At 39.8% G+C, this 24,199-nt stretch overlaps 3 protein-coding genes across 4 annotated transcripts; 1 reads left to right on the plus strand and 2 right to left on the minus strand.

Moving 5' to 3' along the window:
- Positions 1 to 834: 834 nt before the first annotated feature.
- Positions 835 to 15,448, minus strand: LOC146668563 (mitochondrial adenyl nucleotide antiporter SLC25A24-like). Of its 2 annotated transcripts, XM_085410490.1 has the most exons (12): positions 15,107 to 15,448; positions 12,330 to 12,547; positions 8,656 to 8,779; positions 8,483 to 8,570; positions 6,955 to 7,066; positions 6,659 to 6,817; positions 6,375 to 6,527; positions 4,965 to 5,078; positions 4,673 to 4,840; positions 4,445 to 4,592; positions 3,256 to 3,438; positions 835 to 2,859 (listed from the first exon to the last, which is right to left on the minus strand). In XM_085410490.1, the coding sequence occupies exons 2-12, from the start codon at positions 12,522 to 12,524 to the stop codon at positions 2,849 to 2,851; spliced, it is 1,455 nt and encodes a 484-aa protein (XP_085266616.1). In that variant the 5' UTR covers positions 12,525 to 12,547; positions 15,107 to 15,448; the 3' UTR covers positions 835 to 2,848. The 2 variants fall into 2 exon arrangements, with proteins under 2 accessions (XP_085266616.1, XP_085266615.1); XM_085410489.1 differs by having other exon boundaries at positions 835 to 3,438; positions 15,107 to 15,443.
- Positions 15,449 to 17,306: 1,858 nt separating this feature from the next.
- Positions 17,307 to 19,715, plus strand: LOC146668564 (regulator of G protein signaling 5). Its single transcript, XM_085410491.1, has 5 exons — positions 17,307 to 17,350; positions 17,436 to 17,492; positions 17,581 to 17,633; positions 18,966 to 19,129; positions 19,209 to 19,715. The coding sequence occupies exons 1-5, from the start codon at positions 17,307 to 17,309 to the stop codon at positions 19,374 to 19,376; spliced, it is 486 nt and encodes a 161-aa protein (XP_085266617.1). The 3' UTR covers positions 19,377 to 19,715.
- A 515-nt stretch (positions 19,716 to 20,230) lies between these two features.
- On the minus strand, positions 20,231 to 22,361 carry lg6h19orf53 (linkage group 6 C19orf53 homolog). The gene is made up of 3 exons (XM_085410492.1): positions 22,235 to 22,361; positions 20,879 to 20,934; positions 20,231 to 20,784 (listed from the first exon to the last, which is right to left on the minus strand). The coding sequence occupies exons 1-3, from the start codon at positions 22,320 to 22,322 to the stop codon at positions 20,638 to 20,640; spliced, it is 291 nt and encodes a 96-aa protein (XP_085266618.1). The 5' UTR covers positions 22,323 to 22,361; the 3' UTR covers positions 20,231 to 20,637.
- Positions 22,362 to 24,199: the final 1,838 nt, after the last annotated feature.

The following is a 24,199-nucleotide window of genomic DNA, read 5'->3' on the forward strand; positions in this document are numbered from 1 at the left end:
AATTATTTGGAAATTCACAAAATAATTACTTCTCATAGGAAACGGTAAGTACAAACCCCACAAACAATTTTTCATTCATTAAATTTGAATTTAATTGCATAATTGCTGTATATCAGGTAAAAATAACAAGGTGGGGTTTACTAGGAGTGTTCTTAAAGTCTGACTTTCATCTTTTAACACACTGTCACCAAATACAAGGAGCATTCAATAAACACAAATTACAAAGTTTATTTAGTTCACTGCTTTCATTTTATTTCTCATTGATACATATTTTGATATTGAGAAAAAATGTTCACTTGCATTAAATACTATTATTGTTTCATGATACAGACAAAGATAAGTCTTAGTATAGTGTTTATGAAAATACTGTACATGGCACTGGCCCATGTGGTAAGAAAGCATTCAAATACCTCTCTGCATAAGAACAGTGACATTACCCATGAGCATTTAGCCAAAGAAGTTATCTGAAAAAATCTGTGCTCCTTGATATGGCTTTGGCAGTTCATCTTCTGTAAAACATAAAGTCTTTGGGTGTGCTTTATTCAGTTGTAACTCTTCTAGAAAATGCATGGCAGAGTGCCTCTTCAGTAGTTTTTTTTTTCAATACCTATTGCTTTGCTTTACTAATTGTGGCCCTTTTAAGTCAGGAGTGTACCTCCACCCTACATATTCCACATGTACAAGGACTGATCCCCCAAGCTCAGTTACTGTGTATACTGTTTAAGACATCACCTGTGGTGTACACACAATGGTTGGCAATACTGCAGTGTAGGTGCAATGTGTGCAGGGCTTTTTACTAACTTGATTTCCATGGAGTCCAGAAAACATGAGTATGGTGGCGGGGTGCGGTTTGTGGCGCAGCGGCAGGGGAGGGGTGGGGCAGAGGGTTCCGGGGCAGTGCCAGGGGAGCCTGACTGGCACTGTTGCCAGTCATCAGCTAATCGTGACCTCCCTTATTTACATAGTAGGACGTTGGGACCGGCAGTGTGAAGCAGAGAGAGAAATCAGAGGGACGCAGACGGAGGAAAGGGCACTGTAAAGTGTGACCACTAAATCACTAATTGTGAGAATAAACAGGGTTTGCACAGTTGAAACTGAGAGACTGGAGTTGTGTGGTGTGTTTCCCGTGACCACTGTGTTACAGTTTGTTCAACTTGCATTGAGTGTTTGTGTCTATTGTTTGTGTAATTGTGATTAGCAGAAGTTTCCACTTGCTGGTAAGAAAAGATGTGAAGACAGGTCTGTCTGTCCAAAGGATTGTACAACCGGCTTTGTTCAAGTCAAATGGAACCTTGATGTTACCGCAGGCTCAAGAGGAAGTGTTAACGATGCACCCACAAGGCTGTGAAGAATGTATCCTAAAGACACCACAGGCTACACCAGCCCAGCCAGTTTCAGAGGACTCAGGTGATGTGAGCTTTGTGTCGCTGGGTTGTGTTTTCGGTCAGCTATCTGCACAGTGGCACATCCGTGGCCTTAGGGGCCTTCTATTTGACCTGCATCCCTTTACCCGCCTCTGTATCGTCCTGCAAAGAGTTTAGGTTGAGTGACCCTCATCATTGTGGTCATCAGGTCTGTATCTTAGCAACATTTATCATCTCCTTTCACAGAGGCTGAGGCTTTAGGCCTGGCCTCTGAGTTTCCAGCCACAGCGTTGCCGAAGGCTCTTGATCAAACAGGGTGGTGTGTTCGTATGACTACATAGTAGTTCAAGCAAAGTTGAAACAGAGAGTTCAATGTGAGACAGGTGGATTCCCTCATCTGCACAGCCCCTGACATTCTCCAGTTTCTACAAGTCCCTGTTAGCTTTGAGGGGACTGATTGCAGCCATGAAAACAACCTTTGCTGGTCGTCATAAACTAGCACCTGTATTGCCTGGTTGCCAAAAGTGCTCGTAGTGTTATGCTGTGCTGTCCTGCCATGGGATTTGGAGGTAATGGTTTTGTGTGCATGCTGGTTGTGGTGTCAGCTGTGAGAACGTCAGACCTTTCAGCACACAGGTAGTGTTGCAGCTGGCTGCCAGATTATGCAGGCGGTGCTTTACACAAAACCTCCATTTCACTTTAAGGCCTTGTTTTCAAGATGTATCTTTTTCAGACTTGTGCTCAGAGATCAGTAGGTGAACTACTCGTTGGTAATAGACCAGACTGCCTGGGAAAACCTGTCACTGGATTGTGGAGGTGACCTACTATTCATTTAAATGGGCAGTCCAGGACCTGCAGAATGCATGTCTTCCCTTTAGGAGTTCTCCCACCTCATGTGCTTTATTGCAGGATGTGTTTCTCACAGAAATTTTTTACAGGAGCCTTTTGGACGAACTTGTCCACTTTTACCAGATTTGACTGCTAAAAGTGACTTAATTGAAAAACACATGCTAGATTCTGTAGCACATGGCTCACATATGGTTGAGAATGATGTTGTTTTTTCACTGTAGCCAAGTGGCTTTCCTTACATTTGCAAGTAGGCGTAGTGCTTGGGAGAGGCAGCTAACCTTTGGTAGCATCTTGGATCAAAACCATGAGCATATGCTTATGTGTAGAAGAACTCTACAATCACACTAGTACTCAGCTGCCATTTTGTGCTACATTTGCTTCGTTTCCTAACTGTGTTTGTTACAGAGTCCTCATATACATGGAAAATGGGTGGAGAGAGAGCCTTGATACATAAGAGAACAGTTAGTTACTTTGTAACCTAGGTTCTCTGACTCTGTAGCCAATCAGTGATGTCTCTTAAAGAGTATCCCCATGGAGATCAGACCCCTTACATGTAAAATATGTGGGACTGGGAGACCCTGTAAGTCTCTCTACTTAGAGAGAATTGAGGAAATTGGATCAGCCCTCCATCTTCTCTAAGTACCACCTGGAAGAAAAAAAAAAATGTTGTAGCAATATAATATGGTTTTCAAGATCGACTATACCTTTTACCTGTTCTCAGTCAAGTTCATGCAAATCCTCATATGTCCAGGTCACTCCAGCAGCAAAATGTCAGTCTGTTAGCTTTCACACATCTGCTGACATGCATTGCAAAGCAATTACAGATCACATGTCACCCAAATGTCAGAATTTCAAACAGATTACTGTATATATAACATACAGTATATATGTCGATTTCTCTCATCCTTATCTTCAAAATTCAAGACTTACATTCTCTTGTATCATTCAAAAGCCTGTCGACCCATGCACTTCCAACAGCTTGCAGGTAAAAAGCACCACAGTTTCTCCTTTTGCTACCCCTTTCCTTTTCCTACCCTCCTACCCTCTATATCCACTCCAAGGAATATCCTTGTGTATTCATAGACGACATAGGACACGCTCACAGCGGGGATGACTTTGAGCATGTTGGGAGAAATTCCTCGATAAAGTCCAGTGATGCCCTCCTGGCTCAAAATGGTTTGAAGCAATGTCAGCATGGAGACTTTAGGGGCTCCCTTCACTGAAGCTGTTGGGAAAGTAAAGAGATGAGCCACATCAAGATCATTTTAACACAAGGGGCACAATATGGTCTTCATCTGATGGAGCTGAACATGTCAATCCTACATATTTCTGAACTTGTTATAAACACTAAGCAAACTCTGTTGAAAGAAAACTGAGCTAAAGACTCTGGAAAAAAGTTAAGAAATATACCTTGGACTAAGATGTTCTTTGTTTCCTTTTTTTGGTCTACTGTTTAAAAGCCCTCTGGTGGCTCGACATCTTGCTAACAGGCAGTTTATGATTCTGTTTTAAATTTATGTTTTACATTTATGCCATAAGTACACTGTAACCTGATTTGTATCTCCCTGGAAATCTAATGACATAGATGCATAGATGCAACCTGCGACTATTGTGATTGGCCTTTTCAGTACTGTTAATTTTTCCTGTGGATTTCCAAACAAATGGAAATAATTTGTTTCCCTATGACCAGAACAAATAGAAGGGACACAGGACACAGGAAAAAGGACCCAACACTTTATTTCTTTCTATTATGGCCGGGGCAACATATAACTAACTAACCCATAAAAACCCCCACGAAAGCATGAATTCTGCTAAAGAATTCGGCCACTTACGTAGGTTGCATCGTAGGCTTTACATAGATTTACAGCAGAAGGCTAAATTAGCCGTAAGACAGTTATTCGACGAAAGTGCACAACCCCTCAGAACCGTAATTGTCAATAACCAAAGCATATGACAATATTTCTTCGAGACGGCATCAGCTTATATTGTAGTACTTATCCATTTCAGCTGTATTAGCACAATAAAAACAGTTGCCCTCATTACTTTATGCGATTATGTGCAGTTGATGCTTTGAATGATGCTTTACCATATGTATCGCCTGGAGAGTCACATCAAATCTTATAAATATAAAATTCATATATGAAGGAATTTCTTTGCACACCAGCATGTGTTGAAATTCCTCTCACTTGTCACTTATTTGTAACTGTGAGTACAAGCACGCGTATCCTCACCTTGCGCTTGCATTCGGGTACGGATCAGCGCCAAAGGGTAACTTGCCAGTTGTCCACAAGTGCTGGACACGGCACCACATCCAACCAGCACCGTGACCCCTGGGTCCACTAAACCTCTGTTCCTGTTCAGCCAAGAAAACTTCAGAGTCTGTTGAATAAAAGACATGAAAAGAAGGTCAAGACTAAGGAAAACACAGCGGGAGCTGTAGGTTTTCATGTCTCTCTGACCTCGTAGACAGCCAGATCGATGCCAGCGTAAGGGATAATACCCAGCAAGTTAGGTATATAGCCCTTGTAGAAGGCTGCGACGCCTTCTCTCTGTAGGATCTGTTTGGCACAGTCTGCTATTCCTGAGTATTGACCTGTTTTTCTCAGTGTGAGACGGGTCTTTAACACCTGAGGGGAAGAAGAGAGAAGGAAAAGAAACAGAAGCAGACAAAAGGAGAGAACTTGTTCATTTTCATTAAGTCTATAAAATGTGTTTTCTCAATAATATAAAAATATTCTTTATGTCTGTTACCTCCATTGGATAGATGGCTGTCTGAGCTGTTGCTCCAGCCAAAGAACCGGCAACGAATCTCTCATGTACTTTTAAAGTCCTAGATTCATTACTGCCACGCATCATTTTCTTGATCTGTGCAGAAATACATAATTTTTAAGTTAATAATGTGAAATGGTTGTACAATCAGAGAAGAAAGACAAATTATTTTGGCAATTATTGTTAATGTATCGTTAAAAAGTAAACTGAACAATAAGAATAACATGACTGTCAGCTTTTACATCTGTTCCATGCAAGCTTTGCTTTTAAGATGTCACCAAGCACAAAATGTCCAAGAAATTCAAGCCTTGAGTTGTGAAATTTAAAAAAAAGATGACTGGTAGCTATCAGCAGCTTTCCTCAATATTGGATGCTAGAACAACTAAAACACTTGTAGAAAATCTACCTGGTAAAAAAGCAAAAAACAAAAACTGAAGGCCTGGTAATGGAAACAGCAAGGAAAGAGAGTAATAGAATCGAGAAATAGCACAAAGTGAGCCTCAGATTGGGTCAGTGGTGAGCACTCCAGGATTTGGAGGGTTTGTGGTTCTCAGAATTTCTAGTAGATCAGTAGGTAACGGAAGCTGAATGCCTGTTAGTCTAATACTGGAGTCCCATTGTTTTAGATCAGGTGCAACATTTACAGACCAGTAAAGCCACTGCATAACACCCCGTAAAAACACTTCCTTTCTTTTGAGGCAAAGAAAAAAAATCTTTGCCTTCATAAACAAAAGCAATAATTTTAAATTTAAAATGCAAGAGAATTTCACAAAATCAAATGTTTATTTATTCATATAATTAATGATTAAGGACAGTATAAACAGTATATTTACATCGCAGTTATGAAACAAAATTAGACGTAAAGTTTACACGCAAAACTGGTGCACGAGCGAGGGGAAAGCGTTTATTGTGTATAATAATACACAATGAGGAAGTCAACATTTTGGGTGACATCCTTAATGAGGAAACAACACTGTCATGTTTTAGAATTTAATGAGCATTTTCAGGAAAGCACCTCTCATTAGTTAAATCTTTTTTTTTTATTTGTACCACAGAAGGTTAAAAACATTGTGACTTTCTGCAGTCTTGTTGCCATGCAACCAGAATACAGTGAAGGAAATAATAGCCTGAGAAGTCCTGCATCTGTTTCTCACTTCCGCGATATCTCGACCAAACTAGCTGCTGCTGGTTTGGATTCATATTCGATACAGAGAGAATAAATAAGAGAATATGTTTATTTTTCACAATGATCTAAATAGATCATTTAGAACGATTTAAATATTTGGACAAAGGAAAATAATAATAATAAGAGAATGATGAATCACGGTAAAGCCTTGAAAGAGTTAGGAGTGTAAGGTGAAAAATTGAATGTGTGTTCATAGTTTTCTCCACCTGTTCGTAAGCTGCAAACTTGATAGCAGTCTCCGGGGCAATTTTTAGGACATTGATTCCATTTCCCCTCCACAGAGACCAGATTCCTCCCTCTTTCACCATCGTCTGAAAATTGCTTAGCACATTCCCTTTAAAATCAGAGGAGCCGTGTACCTGGCAGAGTAAAGCAAGAAAGTCAATATTAAAGCATCAGAGCTCAAAAAAGACTTTTTATACATAAACAGTAACACATGGATGAATTCAGAGTGATCAGAGAGATAAGGCAGTAAGTGCACCAGTCTGACCTGTCGGAAGACTTTGAGCCTGTCTAAAGGGGCCGTTCCAGTCCGGGATACAGATCCGGCTATGGCTCCAGCCATCAGCTGCCGCCAGACAAACCCAGACTTCTTTTCCTCTTCTGAAAATTCATCTGGGACTGTCAGCTGCTCACCGATGTCCACCATCTACTGAAGCCATGCAGGTCAGAAGATGTATAAAAAAAAAAGTAACAAGGAGTGGGGAATAAAAAAATATTTTGAATTCTTAACAGTGGTGTCAAACACACTGCATACTGTATGATAAATTTTGTTTCCGACTTTACCAATGAGCGTTTCCAATGGCACGCCACTTCCTCCATGTTAGTGATAGGGTTAAACAGGAAGTGGTCCCGCCACTCATTCCAGTTAATGGTCATTGTACCATCCTTATCTATACTGTGGAAACACATATAAATAAATATTAAAAAATAGATAAAAAGGTCATAAAATTCATATAAAGAAAAACACCAGAGACTGTACAACAAAGATGGACACAGCCACAGTGACATCACCCTCTGGTTAGAATGTCTGCAGGGTTCAGACACCTTACGTCTGAAACCACAGTAAGTTCATGTAAATCGATAAAAGTTCATCTTATTATTAACTACTACTACTACTATTAGTAGTTCAGCGGCTGCACTTCCTCTATGTCCTGAGGAAGAATAACCTGGACCAGAACCTGCTGCTGGCATTCTACCGCTCCTCAGTGAAGAGTGTGCTCTAGTACTGCCTGGGCGTTTGGTATGCAGGGGTCACAGCTGAGAACAGGAAGGCTGCGCAGAGGGTAATTAACACTGCCCAAAAAATCATTGGCTGCCCTCTGCCACCCCTTGAGGCCATCGCCAGCTCCTCCTGTCTCAGGAAAACCAGGCCCATCACAGGTGACCCCTTGCACCCAACCCACCCCCTGTTTGACCTGCTGCCCTCTGGCCAGCGCCTCAGGTCAATCAGGTCTCACACCTCCAGACTCACAAGCAGCTTCCTCCCCTGGGCAATTCAGACTGTCAACAAACACTATACACCCTGCCCACCAATCCTGCCTCCCTAGTCTGAGCCATGGTCGGAGTAACCTTCATCACTATGGACTCTTTTCAGACCAAGTCTTTTCTTTGCACTACTACTGAGCACTTTGCAACTATTTTGTTGTCCAATGTTTCAATCGTTCTCTTATTTTTGTATATTTTTCTCTTGTTTTCTATTTATTCCTGCTGTCTACTATTTATATTTTATCCCAGCAGGACAGTTGGTGTAGAGCACCTACAATTTTGTTGTAAATGTACAATTACAATAAAGGGCTATTCTAATCCATTCTAAAGACTCAGTTTCATTAGTGTGGAGATCTCTTCATATTCACGTTTTCAACTCTCTGAATGTTCTTCAGATCATGTTTTCAATATCCCCTTAAAATAATCCACTGATTCAATCAGTTTAGTTTTTTTAAAATATGAGGCTAAAATCAAGGTTTTATGGATAAAAGACAGCTTTTGTACATACTACAAATCTCCCTCCTCTCCATCACTGGGCCAGAGTGAGGATTGACTCCAGCAAAAATTGACATTATATCTTCCACAAAACTAAATCTCTAGGTTAGAGAGTAACTAACAAACCTGTAACAATGGGTCACTGTGACTGAGGTGATTGAACAGCTTCTAAAGATTCTCCCCAGTTTGGTTATAGAGCATAGTCAGTGGCTTAATATTGAAAGTGTCATGCTGCTCAACCTATTAGAAATGGTGGCAGGTAGTATTTTTGATGATAGACAGGGATCGTAGGAATTATTAATGCAATATGGATTACTGATTGATAACATACCTTAACAAAATCCTGTTGGCATCCTCCAAGCTAATATTCACACCAATGTTGCGAAGACAGACCTGAATCTCTGTTGCATCTATGCGACCTGCAGATATCCACAAGTCACAGGGGTTGAGTGAGAGACGAGTGAGATAATTACAAAAACTATCATGTTGTGATCTGATACAGACCATCGTTGTTATTGTCCAGGCTGCGAAACATGTCTTTAAGCTGCTTTTCATGGCTACGAAGATACTGAGTGAACTCTTCTAAGTCCAGGACTCCATCACGGTTGGTGTCTCCGGCCTCCACGATCTGACAGCAAGGACGTGATGTAAAACAACATTTGGTCAAGAACAAAAAACAGGTCTTTAAACAAGTGTAATTACACAGTGCTGCTTGGTCCTTAAAAGTATACTTTTACTTTTACTTGAAAGTATCCGGACCAAAAATGGACTTTAGCCTGTCTACACATTACTACAAAGACAGTGTGTTTGTAGTTCTCCACAACAGCATAAGGTTGCTTCAGCTTATCAGAGCACACAGAGCTGAGGTGACCTTGACAGCAAAGAAATATCTCCTCACAAAAGTCCAGCAGCCTCTGGGCTTTACATAAACTTTGCAATCTGTTGGGAAAATATGGCTGATAGGTGTTGTGCAGTCAAGGAAATATGTGTTAAATGAAATGCTTTTCTCCCAAGAAGGATCGGTTCATCTGTTTTAAAAAGTCAAAAAGGCTGTTTTATAAACTAAAACTATTAATTGAACTTTACACATCCAGCTAATAGTTAATTTAAGCTGTGAACAGAATTATTTTTAAGGTATTCACCATACTCGAAGATTTAATGGGCCACTTCAATGTTTATTTCTATTAGTGTAGCTTGCATGATTCACAGTTTACATTTTTTTTTCCATTAGAAGCACATGTAAAGGGTCCAAAAGACGTACACTGAGAATCCCAGCTGCACAAAAACAGCCAAGCAATGACGCGATCAAGACCATTCGGATTTTCCAATATTTCCAGTGTTTGTTAACTTCACTGTCTACTAATATCTCTCGAAACTGTGTCCAAAATTTAGTTTAATAAACAGTTTCTAATGAATGAACTGCAGATAAACAACGCACCGATTTTCCCTTAAATCTGTTAGTGGATATTACCTCCTTAGTGATGCCGGCAACTTTTTCATCTTTAGCCTGTGGCGATGACACCATGTGGATTGTAATCAATCAACGGTTTCATGTAAATGTAAAGGAGTTTTTATCTGAATTTTAATTGATTATAAACAATCATTTATCTGCTGAGCATTTACGTTTGTCAGAACTGACACAGTTTCATATCTTATCAAGTTAAAAAATGATAGACAAATTTGTTGTTTGCAATCTAGAAGTTTTGAAATTTTAGAAAACATAAAAAGAAAAAAGAATGTTTGGACTTTTTCACATACTGTATGACATTTATCTGTGTGCAGCTCCTCAGTCTATAACAAGCCATTTCATTCTGATTGGCTGCCCCTCATGAAGAGAAAACAATAGTCTCTTATGTGTTCACTGTAAGAGCTGTATGACTTACAGTGAACACATTTATGTATGCTGACTTTACCATGACGTTATCATTTGAAATTTTGGCCATGTGTGTTATGAATGTCCACAAAAGGTTTGGATGACTAGTATGCCACTCTGCAACCCTTACTCTCCTTACAGTTACAGCTACACCCCATTTTTCCAAAACTTTGGTGTCCATCTCTGTTTTATGTAGTGGCTCAAATAACAATAAGAATCCCTGTCTAGTTACCTAAAAAGTAACTCTGTCGCAGAAATATTCTTGGAAAAACAGGGGCCAAAACACACTGAAAGTAGAGAGTGAATTACACAGAAGCAGTGATAAATGTTACAGGAGAAAAAGAAACTGGACAATTATCCATGTGTAGAGAGATCAAGCATATGACAGAGCAAAAGGTTACTAATCTCAGCTTACAAAGTCCTGCTCCTTCGACCAAAATAGCATCCCGCATGCCCTTTACATGTGTGCAAAGACAGACACTCACACATTAAATCTTACCCTAACATAAGCCTCAAACTCTGAAATAAACCATATTATGCTTGCAGCCCTCTTAATTCACAAAGAGGAGCAAGGCTCAGCTTACAGTTTTCACACAGTCCAGGCGAGAGAAGAAGCAGAACTAGAAGAACTGATGAGTTCTCTTGGTGACCCAGACACTTTTTACCAAAACAAACACTCAAAGAGAGAAGAGAGACACCGTGTGTGCTTTCTCAATACAAATCCATGCTGTTTATGTTCTCTGCTGCTGCTGCTGCTGCATAAATAGTAAGGATGCAGATAAGATGGAACTAGAAGGTAAAGGGAGAAGGGCAGAGATTTTGCCTTTCCTGGTTGTTTAATGTAAAGAGAAGAGGAAAGATGAACGGGTGCTATTCTTAATGAATAGAAAGTGTGCAGGAAGGTGAAATTTAGACACAGTTTCTCCTTCCCACAAAAACCCATGCATAAGCAGGTTAAACCACTGAGTTAAACAATGACCTTCCAACAGTAGAGCAACAAGTAATGGCAAAAAAGCACTGAAAAGCTGAATTACTGAGGTTTTATCTGAAACCAGCATCTGGTTTAAAAATCTTTCTTTACAACTAAACTGACTTGATGTGACTTCAATATACAAAAATGGCAAATGGCAAAGCCCAAAAGTAGAAGCCTGCTGGAGGATTTTGGTGGATATATTCTCTCTCGAGTGTGATCTGTTGTAGAGACAGTAGGCCACCTGGGGACCAAAGTTATCATCTAAAACTAAAATTAGATGTGGAAAAACCAAAGAAATAACAAAAGCATAATTGCAGGCTTACAAAACTATCTAAAATAAAAGAAATACAAAGCTGAAATGTCTTCACTTTCATTCTTATCTACTTGTTTAAAATCTGCGCTATAACCACCCTGAATAAATGTATTGCACGCTCAGTCATAAAGGTAAGGAAAGTTGAGTTCCCAGAACGTTGATCCTGTTTACCTGGACATTGCATTTCTCAACGTCCGGGTAAACAGAATCAACTTTCTGGGAACTCAACTTTCCTTTTTCCAGGATTCAGCTGGGTGGAAATGTGTAATGAGACTGGGAAGACAATAGGACTCTCCCACTGTGCTAGGAACCATTTTGAGCTTAAATTATGCTTCAGCGGGAAATCTGCTTCATAATTTATGATGTAACTGGAAACTCCTTTTAACCCTACGGTGTAACATTCCACGTAATCTGATGTGCACCTCCCAAGAAATGTAGCTACATTTAGGGTCAACGCAGCTCGCAAAGACTGAATGACGTGGAAGGTTGAAGTGTAGAGTCGTTTATCAAAATGGCCCACTATTTGTGTGCATGTTAGGTAACAAGATTTTTAAAGAGCATAGAGCAGATAAGGAATGATTTATTGACTGTTTAATGGTAAAACTGTGTCAGATGGTAAATGGACTGGTTCTTATATAGTGCTTTTCTGTTTTATCTGAGCACTCAAAGCACTTTAGACAACTTGCACATTCACACAAGCACTTTTTTCTAAGCGCTTACTATCTAACATTCACAGAAATTCATACTCCCATGGATGCATCGAAGAGCAACATGGGATTAACGTCTTGCTCAAGGATATTTGGCTTGCAGACTGGAGCAGACTGGGATCAAACCGCAAACCTTCCAGTTAGTAGGTGACCTGCTCTACCACCTGAGCTACAGCCACCCAGACGGCTAGCTCCTAAAGACCAAAACAGTCTGATCACTGACATTGGGAGGTGTCTAATGTGAACTGGCAAATATCTGTAGAAAATGAACCCATTTGTAATGCACAGTATCACTGTATGCTGCTGTATTACCTTCTCTACTGAGCCTTTGGAAAGCCCCTGGTCTGCCAGCCCTCTCCGCAGTTCAAGGATGTCAATGTGTCCATCTTTGTTGATGTCCAGCTGTTCAAAGAGTTCAGCCCAGCGCTGCTCCCGCTCCTCGTCTGGACTAGAGGATTCACTCTCCTGGCAGTGCACCCAGGGGAACCAAGTCCGCTGGGGTCCCATGACTGGTCACCAGTCAGAGTTAGCTGATAAGATACAGGGGCACCAGTTCAGTATCCACAGCCTGACACAGAACAGTATGTCTGTTTATCTGTGAATACCTCAAACTTTCATTTGTACAACAAACTATTCAGTTATCAAAATTAAGTTTTGTTAATGAGAGCATTGCAACCCATTAGGGTCAGTAAACTGAAGCTTATGGGCTGCAAAGAAAGAGACCAAAAACAATCGAGAAAATTATTAAAACTGACTGCAAACAGTTGTTATCTGGTTGGCGGGTTTTGCAGAGGCAGCAAATGTAATATTAAGCAGAAACAGGGGCACAGCGCAGGACCCTGGACCCCAATCATAACCAGTCTCTGTGGGCCCCCTTTCTTTCTTGATCTGTATCTTTCAGTGTAGCTAATAATTAACTGTTCATATTCTGCATCTGATTAAAAAAAACAAAAAACAAAACTATGATATGTCCAATAGTCTGCCCACCTTAAAATCTCCCCATGTTTGGATCCTCATCTCATAACATACTGTAGCCTGTATAAGCCTCTTAACCTTCTTACAGCCTAACACTGTTTTCAGCCTGTTTAGTGCTAAGGTACATTAGAGGTCTACCCAGATCACTGAGACACACTAGAAGTTGTAACAATGTGAGTATCCTGATAATTGTGAAAGTTTAAATAAGTCTCCCAGCTTCCGCTAAGGAGCTCTTTTGGAAGAAAGCGAAAATACCTTATGTGGGGCCAGTGACTGTAATAAAGGGGGGCCTCATGTCCTTGCAGTGATTGGTCTGTTGAATAGACGTGGTAGTGGTGGAGCTTCTGTGATTAGTCACACCAGAGGGCGTTTCCACATAGTGAGAAATAACTACAATTACAGTCCTTTGGTTGTGTAGGCTGAATAACAGAATAATGAAATCCATTCAATTTAATGATATATGTGATAAAATAATATATAACAGCCACTTTCTGTTGGTATTTATTTCACGTTTAAAGCAGAAGTTAAATATATCATATAAGGAAGTCTACTGTTTTTGCAGATATATATCGGGTGGTTTTGGAACATATGACAATCTTTGTGGGTGTACAAAGAGGTGCTGGTGTACAGCAAACAGCAAAAGCTGAATAAACGCACCCATAAAAGTGTCTACATAATTTTCTTTTTAAAATAAGAAGCAGTGTCACTGTGGTATTTTAAAAATGCTGTTTCATCAGCCTGAAAATCTCACTGTCTAATTGCTGAGAGTCACTGGTCCAGCATATCACGAAGACACTTGGCATTAGTGTGGCTAAGCTTTCAGTTGAAACTATTCTGGATAGAAATGATTGTTTGGAATAACTCTGAGTTGCCGTGATGTGACCTCAGTTTGTGTTACATTTTGCAGATCATTTGGAGAGGGGCCTGGGGCTGCTTCACTCACTCTGACTGTTTCTGAAATGAAAGGCCATGTGTTTCATACTGTTGGTTGTAAGTTGTACTGGGTCATTTTGGTAGATGTCACATCTGAAACTGGCTCACTGTCTTTAACAATTGCTAAACCATCCTAAGCCTGTTATCTGTGCTCTGCTAACCTTTGTTAACAGCTGACTCCCCTCACTTTGCCTTCCCTCCTTTGTTGATTCATGCCATTAGCTGTCACTTAGATACAATAAATTAGTGGTGTAAAAGCGAGGCCAAGGAGGTCAGCTTCATTTGTATAAGGTGAATGTAGCACCTCTACACCTCTAGTAGAGCCTCCACTATTTTTGAGAAATCAAAATTCAGTCACCAAGCTGATGCATTCAGGCAATTTAACTATGACTAATTTACTTACGGATGAAACACAGCAAAGGAAAAACAAACACTTCATTCCAAGCTAGAAAAGGCTCCTCCTGCCACCGAAGAGCTTTAACCCAAAACTAGATGCCCCTGAGCAGAGATAACACGAGGAGGAAGCTTCAGATGTAAACTCACTATTTTGCAGTTTTAAACCTCAAATTTATTTATTTTTTTTGTGTGTGTGTGTGTGCATTGTATCTGTTGATAACAGGCAGCCGTCACAGTTTTGTTTACAAAGCCTTGATGATAGGTAGAGATTACATCTGGCAGGGTTAAACTGGGTGTACTGTAGCTGTTACATAGTGTTCCTGTTATAAAACACCATTTGAAATGAATAGAGTTGAACGCTATTATTCATAGTGGATGTGTAGTCGATTCAGAGTGTGTATTGTAGTTGAGTTTGCAGCACAGGACGTAGTGTGAGTTGTGTAAGGCGCTGTTACTGTGCCCACCCTGTTAATCTGATAGGCTACGATTAGCCTATTTTGAAAAATGAATGCAAGCAGCAGGGCATGTGGGCATCGAGTGGAACGTTTACTAAATTTGTAACCTAATACTGATGTGTTCGAACACTCTCCAGTAACTGAGTTACTGGTTATTACCGGTAAACTGGGAATGCCATGAAATACCCCGGCTCACATGTTCATCCACATACACAACAGCATTTTATCCTTTAAATACATGACAACACCTTTCACTTGATCCTCACAGCGTTACGCACGCTGTTACGGTCTAATTATAACATCTACGAGACCATTTTGAGGCGCACTCACAGTGTGTTTATCTGCAGACCGACTCGCCGCCCATGCTCAGGCGGATGCGGAGGATCAGGACGCAGGAGAAACCGGCAGGTCCGCTCAATCCTAAAACAGCACTGGAAACCACACAAGCGGGCTCCCCTTGGCTTCAGCGGGTCTCCGTGTTCTGCGGCGCTTGGCGCTGCGTCTTGCAGATTTCTCAGACACTCTTGTTGAGGAAGCAGGAAGCGACCGAAACACGCAGTCGTCCTCCTGCTGCTGCTGCTGAAGCCTTCTGGTGGAGAAGTGTCCGATCCGTGTGTGTCCGCAGTGTACTCAGAGTGTGAAGCCGGCAATTTATTTTGCGTCAATAAAAAGAATTATTAATTGTTTACGACAAGGACTTCTCACATGACATCAGCTAGAGCCCCTGGGCCAGATTCTAAATAAATACTAAGATCATCAGTCCATGGTTCCCTAATGCTTATAACAGGCTAATACATTTAGGTCCATAAGTATTTGGACAGTGACAGTGTTCTTAGTTTTGCCTCTGTTCACCACCACAGTGGCCTTTCAAACAGCCATGCTGTAATTAAAGTACAAATTCCTTATATTTAAAGTTATGTTAATTTGTCCCTTTACTATTGAGCAATATGATTAAAAATGGCGGCACTTCCTAAACAGTTAATGCAGTACTTTTGTGAAATCCCTTGACTTAAAGCTGAAAGCCTGCACAGAATTGTATATCACTGAAAAACATTCTGCTAAATGAGCTTCTTTACCTTCAATGTACTTTGCGAACGGTTTTTAAAGGCTGGACACTTTCGTGCATGCTGGATTTTAACTATACTAGTTTGACTTTTTAAAAATACTTTGAGTATTCACGTGCATAACCACTCTCTGTTTATTTTAACACAGTATATTACCTAAAATTATTCAAGGTATTTCAACAATTCCGCTGTTGGGCACAAGGTGTCCCCTTCTTCGTTATTTTCAGTGTGTTTGGAGGTTTCAAGTTTCCAAATCACACGTGACTGGCTTCCACACTAGTTATGTCACAAAATTCCTGCTTCTTCCCTGCAGCTCTTGAAGATGAGCACGGAGATTTTATAACCTATCACAGCTGGCAAAAGCATAAGGTCGAAGGAAAAAAAGGAATCACTAACATGTAGAGAGGATATTCGTGCATGTTCAAGTCATTAATTTAAACAGTGAAGATAACCGAATGCACTGATATGTATTCATAAATGATATTTCTCTCCAGGTGAGACAGGAACATCAATGAACAAGAACACAGCTGGGGATCTTTCTGAGTATCTCAGATAATTTGGGATTTTCCTCACAGCGTCTAATGAAACACCAGTATTTAAAAATTAGTTGACTCATGTGTGCAAATGTTTAACCAACCAGTGTCATCTTTTCATTCAGGAGGAGCACGACATAATCTGCAGGCCTCCCATACGTCACATTATTCAAACAATGGAAGTTATGATTCAACAGAAGCATTTTTGTCTCTATGTGTCTCTGATTTGATTTTTACAAATTTACAGTAATATGGAGTCGATCAGAATTTGGCACAAAGTTTTAGCTCTCTTTTTAACATTATTTGCAGTGACATACAGATGAGCACTGTCTGCAGAGAGCCACATAAGAGGGTTATAAAACAGCCAACTAACAAATTAGAAATGGAGAAGAAAAGCTGAACCTTATTTAATGATTTTGCCAGATGTTCCTCTAATTTTGTCCACCAGCTTGTCCATCATCATCTCCGGCCTGCAGATCTCAGACATTCTCCAGCGATGAGTGGTTGTGCCTGTCCACCTGCTCCTCCCTCATCACTTTATTCTTCTGTGATATAACTCTGCAGCCCACTCTGTGTTTCGTTTATGACACACTTTTAAGATGACAGGTGTACCCTGACCACTCATGTACACTCACACATGTGATTTTCCTACTATTATATTATATATTGACTGTGTTTGTATCTCTTGTTGACAGGACTACATGGCCTTTGAGCACGTATACAGCCTCTCATTCAACGGTTTTAATCTCTATTCACTTCCCATCTCCACACCTGCTGTTCTAATCGAAGCAGATTGACAGATCAGATAGCACACGGGCGGACTGCTGTATATAAGAGCAGCACGCTTTAGTCCAGGAGACTGGCTCGGAATAATTCTTCAAATACAGCTCGGTTAATTTTCCCTTTGCAGATCATTTAATACTAGCAGCTTCAATGTGTAGGGGGCTCTCCTACCTGCCTTCCTCATGTCTGGAGAAGTATGTGTTTATTTTTGATATTATGTTTTACATTAATAAATGAAACCCTGAGTTTGTTTTACATCTTCTTTTGTCTGTGTTTCAGGGCAAAAGAGATTCGGGTGAAGCTAAGCCACCTGGCTGAGACCCACCACAAGAACAAGTAAGTTCACTGAAACCCGTATTTTGAATAAGGAGTAAATCAGAGGAGCTGAAGCTACATTTCTGACTCCCTGTGCCCCTTTTATCAGGACTCAGGACGGAAGAATTCTGCAAGACTTGGAAACGCTGCTGAACAGCAAAAGTAAGATTCACTTTATTTTGCTTCTGAAGTCAGTCACCACTTTAATATTCAAACATGAAAAACAGCTCAATGTTACTGGAGGGTGAGGAGATTTGACCTTTTTCTGGTTAATTCTAGCACATCTTTACTGAGAAAGGTTAATCAGTCGTTTGCACAGGCAGCAAAGTGCTTTTATTTTGTACATAAGAACGCACACTGATATTTCAGCTAAAAATCTGAAGACATTAGGCATTATTATCACTAACATATAGTGTTCTTCCTTTTTAAAAATGTGACATGGTAATGTTTATTCAGGGTGCATCCTAACTGAACTGCTTTTTACTTTTTACTGAGTTAATTCTTATAATTAATTAATTGTAAAGTAAAAGTACCTTTACTTTTATACATCTATATCTCCTGTATTCTTAATACTCTAGATAGATGGTGAAAACCATCATATTACTGTTGGCTAATTTATTTTTTAGTGTTGCTAATGCTAACTTACTATTTAAAACAGTATGTATCAAAGGAAAGGCAGTCAGCTGTGTTTGACAACTGCATATTTTGTACTATTTAAGCCTCAATAAGGAGAATTAAGGTGAAATAACTGTTACGGATTCAAATATTGGGGATGGATACAAGAGGAAAAACCACAATAACCACACTGGTCCGGCCGGGTTGAGTCAAACGATGATTTTAATGATCACACGCGTGGGAGATGGACACCGTACGCAGACAGCATCAGATCTCAAAATGGTGGAGCATTGATCAAACTCTTATAGCCTCTAGTGGCCCCCACCTAATCATAAAAGCCTAAACATTCACATGCTTTCTCTCACACGGCGCCTAAGCTATGACCTTGGCTCCCTGTTTATCTGCTCCTGCTGAGATGGGGCAGAAAACTCCAGCATGTTCCGTTCTCTTCTAATCAGACAAATAAGGCGATGACTTTCTGCAAACAGTATTTCTTATAACTCAGCAGTATAATGCATCATAAAACAATATCATTCATTCACAATAAATCAGCAGTCTAATGTAATGCAAATCAGTTTAACAAATGCAATAGTTATCACCTTCTTCTAATTCAGGAGAATAATGCAAACTAAAACTACATAATAATTCACAATCTTTAATTAAGGGTCTAACATGGCATAAAATAATATTATAATCTCACATAACTCAATGTTAATTCCAGTGGCACAGTTTATCATAGGAACTGTGTAAAAATGGCTTTTAGAACAGTATTTTTGAATTTTTGTAACCAAGTAAAAACATGAAAAGCTCAGATGTTTAGCTGAAATTTGTGTCAAACCTGAACCGTTCTTCTAGCTCTTCTTTTCTTCTTCCTCTCAGGTGGTTTGCAGGCCTTTCGGGCGTTCCTGCGCTCCGAGTTCAGTGAGGAGAACCTTCAGTTCTGGCTGGCTTGCGAGGATTACAGGGTTTCCCCTTCAAACCTGCAGAAGAACAAGGCCTGCAGCATCTACAGCCAGTTTATCAACCCTGACGCTCCACAGGAGGTTGGTAGAGAGGAGCACACATCACTAAACAGCAAATGATGAAGAACAAAACTTATTTAAATAACTTTTCCCTCGTTAGGTAAACCTGGATGCTGAGACCCGGGAGGCTCTGCTGAGTGTGATGGACTCTCCATGTCCCAACACATTCAACAAAGCACAGCAGAGGATCTACAGTCTGATGGCCAAGGACTCCTTCCCTCGTTTCCTGCGCTCACATCACTGCATGGAGGCCGTTAAGGCTTTTTAAACATGCTCAGATTAGTACTAGACCTGCTTTAGAAATAAGTGCTGGTGAATCTGTACTGCTTCAATTGTTGATTGTATTTTAGCAATTAATCTAACATATGTGATCATGTTAACCATAAGGTAGTGCTGTCCTTATATGCACAGTATACTATCAGTAAGCTTTAAGTCTGACGTTGTAACCTCATAATTATCAAACTTAAATGTAGATGTTGCACCTCTGCATGGCTACAAATTAAATCCAGCAAAAGGATTTAAATAAATACCTCATAACAGAGAACTCTTGTACCTTCTCTGCGGTCTTCCTCAGCATCCTTTGTCCATCCCTCCTCTGCACACGTCTAAACCATTTCAGCCTTGCCTGTCTAACTTTGTCTCCAATCACTACAACGCATGTGCTTACGTTAGAAAAGCACCAGTAAACTTGCAACCATGTCCGATCATGCAGCTATTGTCAGCATGGCTGGAGTCTGACTGAGCCGAGGCATTTAAAAATGATTTTGCTGCTTTTATTTAACCTGTTTATATTTTCACTGTGATTTGGAAAAGGATGTGGGGACCTGCCAATCATATTTAGTTGTCAGCGTGAGCAGGGCAGATTCTGTTATCCTTGTAAAATTCTTATACTCCTTACAAAGCATGGACCAAGTACCATCAAAGGAAAGAAAACAAGTGACACCCAAAAAATTTTCATATTTAAAAAAAAAAAAAAAAAATATATATATATATATATATATATATATATATATATATATATATATATATATATATATATATATATATATATATATATATATATATAGTTTCATAGTTATTGACAGTGCAGTGTGTAAACATTCTCACAACAGATTAGAGAGAGACAGTGAACTGATCATCTTTAGTTTTAAAAAGCAAGCTGACAAAACACTTTATCAACACAAAAGATTAAATAAATCAAGCCCATTTATACATTTTACAATACAATTTTTCTGTACAGTGATAACTACAGAATAATCTGACAGAGTACCAAAAATCTGTCTCCTTTGTCGATTTTATCTTTGCAGGAAAAGATAAAATCCTGTGACAGCCTGATGTAACCTGTCCAGTGAGTGTAATCGCTAAATGTTTTGGATTAACTTCTTAAAAACATGGAAGTCAGCTTGCAGTCAAAAAAACAAAACAAAGCAGGACATGTAACATTTGATATTAATTGCAACCCATTCAAACTTCATTTTAATCAATTTGTAATATAAAACCAGAAGACTCAGGTCTCGAGCGAGCTGGTTTTATTTGGAGCTGGTTCCAGGACGGGCTGCTCCAGGGTTTCCTTTAGCCTCGGGAGTTTTAATCACACTCAGCGGCTTGTGGAGGGAGGAGCTGGCCTTCTGGGTCACCTCCTGCTCAATCTTGTTCCTGATGGCAACCTCTAGACCCTTCAGCAGAGTTGGAGACAAGTTAAAGTGGGTCAAGCTCAGACCTGTACTCACTGTTAAATTCCTCTGATTTCCTGTCACTTGTCCTCCTCACCTTCTTCAGCTTCTGCTGCTGAACCACTTGAGCCTTCTTCGGTGCTATGATCCTCCCTTTGTAACAGAAAGTGTCACAAACATCAACTTTCCTTTTTCAGATACTCTGAAGGTTTGTCCATCAGATGGAGCTCAAGCGCTTTTTGGTATACCCTGCAAAAACTACAGTCTGTATATGAAAGATGGATGTAGCCACCATGACATCACAGCGGTTAATGAATTTAGTGAATTTTGAGCTGAATGCTTGTTATCACCATCTTTTGAAATCATTTGTGACATGTGTTCACTCACGTGTCATTCAAAAGGCCGGCAAGCTTACAGCATACTGTGTTTTATCTTCATTTGTGACTCTAATTGAGGTCATATTTTAAAATGTTCATTATGTATTAGTTAAGACTTTAATAAAGACACGTCAGAAAACAGCTTAAGCATTCCTCAGAAAGTTCACTTTAAGTTGCTCCCCATGGCTTACAGTTTTCCTTGATATCAAATTTAAGTCTGTAAGTTTACACTTCTCTCGCTCCCAAGTGCTGACATTTTGTCACATTTTCATAAAAAAAACAGGAAACTTGGGAGACTTTTTTTTTTAACAATATTAATTCTGATTGGATCACATCCAAACTTGTCCCGCCTTTCTGCACAAGTTCATCAGTTCTGAGTTTCTGTGACAACTAAATACTCCTTAAGACACACATATTTCCGAGTTATGCCTTCCTGCAGCCGTTTCTTTTATATATATGTATATAAATATATATGTGTGTGCGTGCGTATATCTATCGATCGATATCGATCTATCGATATCTATCGATATCTATCTATCTATCTAGATAGATATGTTAATGTGATGTGCACTACTCTCTTTTTTCACTGTTCTATAACATTTTAGCCACTGTTCTATATATCAGTACTTGCACTGTGTACTTTGCACCTGTGGCATTTTAACTATGCTGTTTATTTATTGTAGACTGTACTATTTCTATTCTTTATTCTGCTGCTGTAACACAATCATTTCCCTTGTGGCATCAATACCGTATCCATCTGTCACTAGCTTGCTTACAAAGGCATGAAGCTAATTTGATGTTTCTGTTTTACTCTCGACCCCCTTATTTTTTTTATTTGTACTTATTTATTTTTTGTGTGCTTTTGAAAGGCTTTAGTGGGTTACTGGTTTCATTGCTGTTTAAATATCCGTGCTGGACAGACTGTCCTCATGTTTGAGGTAAATAATCTGAAACGTGCTCAGCTGTTTACAGGCGGGGCACATGGTGGAGCTGCTGACCGACTAAAAATACTTCACACGTTATTGTTAATATTTTTAATCATCGGGCTTCATAAGGGAAAGAAATCAGAGCCATACCTCCTTTCTTCGGGCCTTTCTGTTTGCTCTGTTGTTGTTTTTTGGATCCTGGACGCTGAGCTTTAAACTTCTGCGAACCCTGAGCCATTTTTGCTTCCTCCGTTTTTTTCTTCTTTGCATAAAAAGGTGCTTTATAGCCTTCTTTTTGTCATTAGCGCCACCTGCTGGTTAATCAGCTTACAGCTGTTTAGTACAGCCTTGGAAATGAAGTTCAGCGCTGCATTAGAATCACACGAACACTTTCATAAACTTAAGTCTAAACCTACTTTGTCCCTTTTAAACTTAATTTACTTGATATTCAAGTATCTTCTTGCAAATAAGATAAGTATAACTTTGTTTATCCCGAGGGAAATTCTTTTGTCATATGATATGCTCAAAGCAGCAGGAGAGACAGAGGAACAGATGAATAAGATATACAATAAGAATAGCAGTATACAGTATTATACAGTAAGATAGAGTTATTTGATACTATATTTTGCACTAACAAAGTAACAATATAACTATATCCTGGAGAATAAATAACTTAACTATCAGTGCAGGCGATTCTAGAAGGTGACATAGTGTTGTGCAATTGAATAAAGGGAGTAGCAGCGTATGATGGGGAGATGAAACAAATATTCAATAAGGTACTGTTGGGTGATATTGCACGGTCTGAAAAGGAACAGAATAACATTGGTATTAGTCTTAGGAAAATCACCTACAGAGTGAGGAAGAGCTGTACAGTCTTATTGCCACCGGTACAAAGGATTTACTGTGGCGATCAGTTCTGCATTTCGGGGCGATGAGTCTTTTGCTGCATTTTGCAAATGACTGCACAGTCTGTGCTGTCCGGCTCGCAGTGACAAAGCTGTAGAGCAACTTAAACCTTGATTCAGGTGGATTTCTATGTAATAATGTGATATTTTCATTGTAACCTTTAACAACGCTTTAATTCAGCTTTTAGAAAATATGTGGCCATTTGTGCTTACCTTAATTTAAGCGATTCCATGACCAACCATTTCTTCTTTTTAAATCACTCCTTAGTGGTTTTGTGTCATTAGCATTGTTATCCTTTTTAAAGGTCCAGTACTTTAGGGACAGGTGGAACCAGTCTTATTTCACACCTCTGACATCTGCTATCGCTATTCCAAGTTCAAAAGAGTCCTTGAAGCCATAAACGGTAGTGGATGAATAAACCTAGCACAAAAACTAAGGATATTTGTGTTTTGTTGATGATTTCTTTGTTGAGGCAGAAGGGACCAACACAACCACAGTGACTGACTTGTGACAAATGCTGGTTGAACAGCGTGTGGCTCATCCACTTATTCCATTTCAAGGTTGTGGTGGAGATGGAGCTTATCCCAGGTGACACTGTGAGGGGAAAAAAAAGGTAGCACATACTGGACAGGTTGCCAGGCCCTCACAGCTAACACAAAGAAAAGAGAGCCATAGTCTGTTCAGTCCACATCTACAGACTGTTTAGAATCACCAGTTAACTTAAACACTTGAAGGAAGCGTTTAAGTTAACTTGAGTTTGAACATAGACGTCTTGCTGTGAGGTGGAATTGTTAACTCCTGTCCCTCTAGGACTGCCATCCCAGCAATTTTATCCCATGTCCCCCAGTCTGCCAAATTTCACAGAACAATCTGCAGAACAATCCTGCAGCCACTGGTTACACATTTGACCTGCATGGGAGGCCTGCTAACAAAAAGGCCTCAGTTTCCCAGTGAACATATGACAAAGACCAAGTATTTGGGAATGAAATGCTCTGGAGAGAGAAATCAAACCCACACATGTTCAAAACAGGAACCTTGTTGTGAGGTGATAGTAGCCCGCTCATCGGCACCTCTGAGGCCAAAGACTTGGTTACTTTTTATGTCATCTGTCATGTATTCACAATTTTGCTCAATAAATGACAAAAAGGCAAATTCTACTTGTGCATTTTTGCTGTGGTTTTACTTCTTTCCTTTATTGATGTGAAAGAG

Source organism: Rhamphochromis longiceps, linkage group LG6 (genome assembly GCF_057381845.1).
Source record: "Rhamphochromis longiceps isolate RC_006_pf linkage group LG6, R_longiceps_female_GT1.1, whole genome shotgun sequence".
Taxonomy (NCBI): Eukaryota; Metazoa; Chordata; class Actinopteri; order Cichliformes; family Cichlidae; genus Rhamphochromis; species Rhamphochromis longiceps.

Excerpts from the sequence above, each read along its gene's own strand:
- LOC146668563 (XM_085410489.1), bottom strand. The coding sequence starts at position 12,524 with ATGGGACCCCAGCGGACTTGGTTCCCCTGGGTGCACTGCCAGGAGAGT. Across the intron at positions 8,780-12,329 it reads CCAAAGGCTCAGTAGAGAAG|ATCGTGGAGGCCGGAGACAC; the intron begins GTAATACAGCAG and ends CCTTGCTGTCAG. Across the intron at positions 4,593-4,672 it reads TCGATCTGGCTGTCTACGAG|ACTCTGAAGTTTTCTTGGCT; the intron begins GTCAGAGAGACA and ends TTTATTCAACAG.
- lg6h19orf53 (XM_085410492.1), bottom strand. The coding sequence starts at position 22,322 with ATGGCTCAGGGTTCGCAGAAGTTTAAAGCTCAGCGTCCAGGATCCAAA. Across the intron at positions 20,935-22,234 it reads GAAAGGCCCGAAGAAAGGAG|GGAGGATCATAGCACCGAAG; the intron begins GTATGGCTCTGA and ends TCTGTTACAAAG. Across the intron at positions 20,785-20,878 it reads AGCAGCAGAAGCTGAAGAAG|GGTCTAGAGGTTGCCATCAG; the intron begins GTGAGGAGGACA and ends ACTCTGCTGAAG.
- LOC146668564 (XM_085410491.1), top strand. The coding sequence starts at position 17,307 with ATGTGTAGGGGGCTCTCCTACCTGCCTTCCTCATGTCTGGAGAA. Across the intron at positions 17,493-17,580 it reads GAGACCCACCACAAGAACAA|GACTCAGGACGGAAGAATTC; the intron begins GTAAGTTCACTG and ends CCCTTTTATCAG. Across the intron at positions 17,634-18,965 it reads AACGCTGCTGAACAGCAAAA|GTGGTTTGCAGGCCTTTCGG; the intron begins GTAAGATTCACT and ends TCTTCCTCTCAG.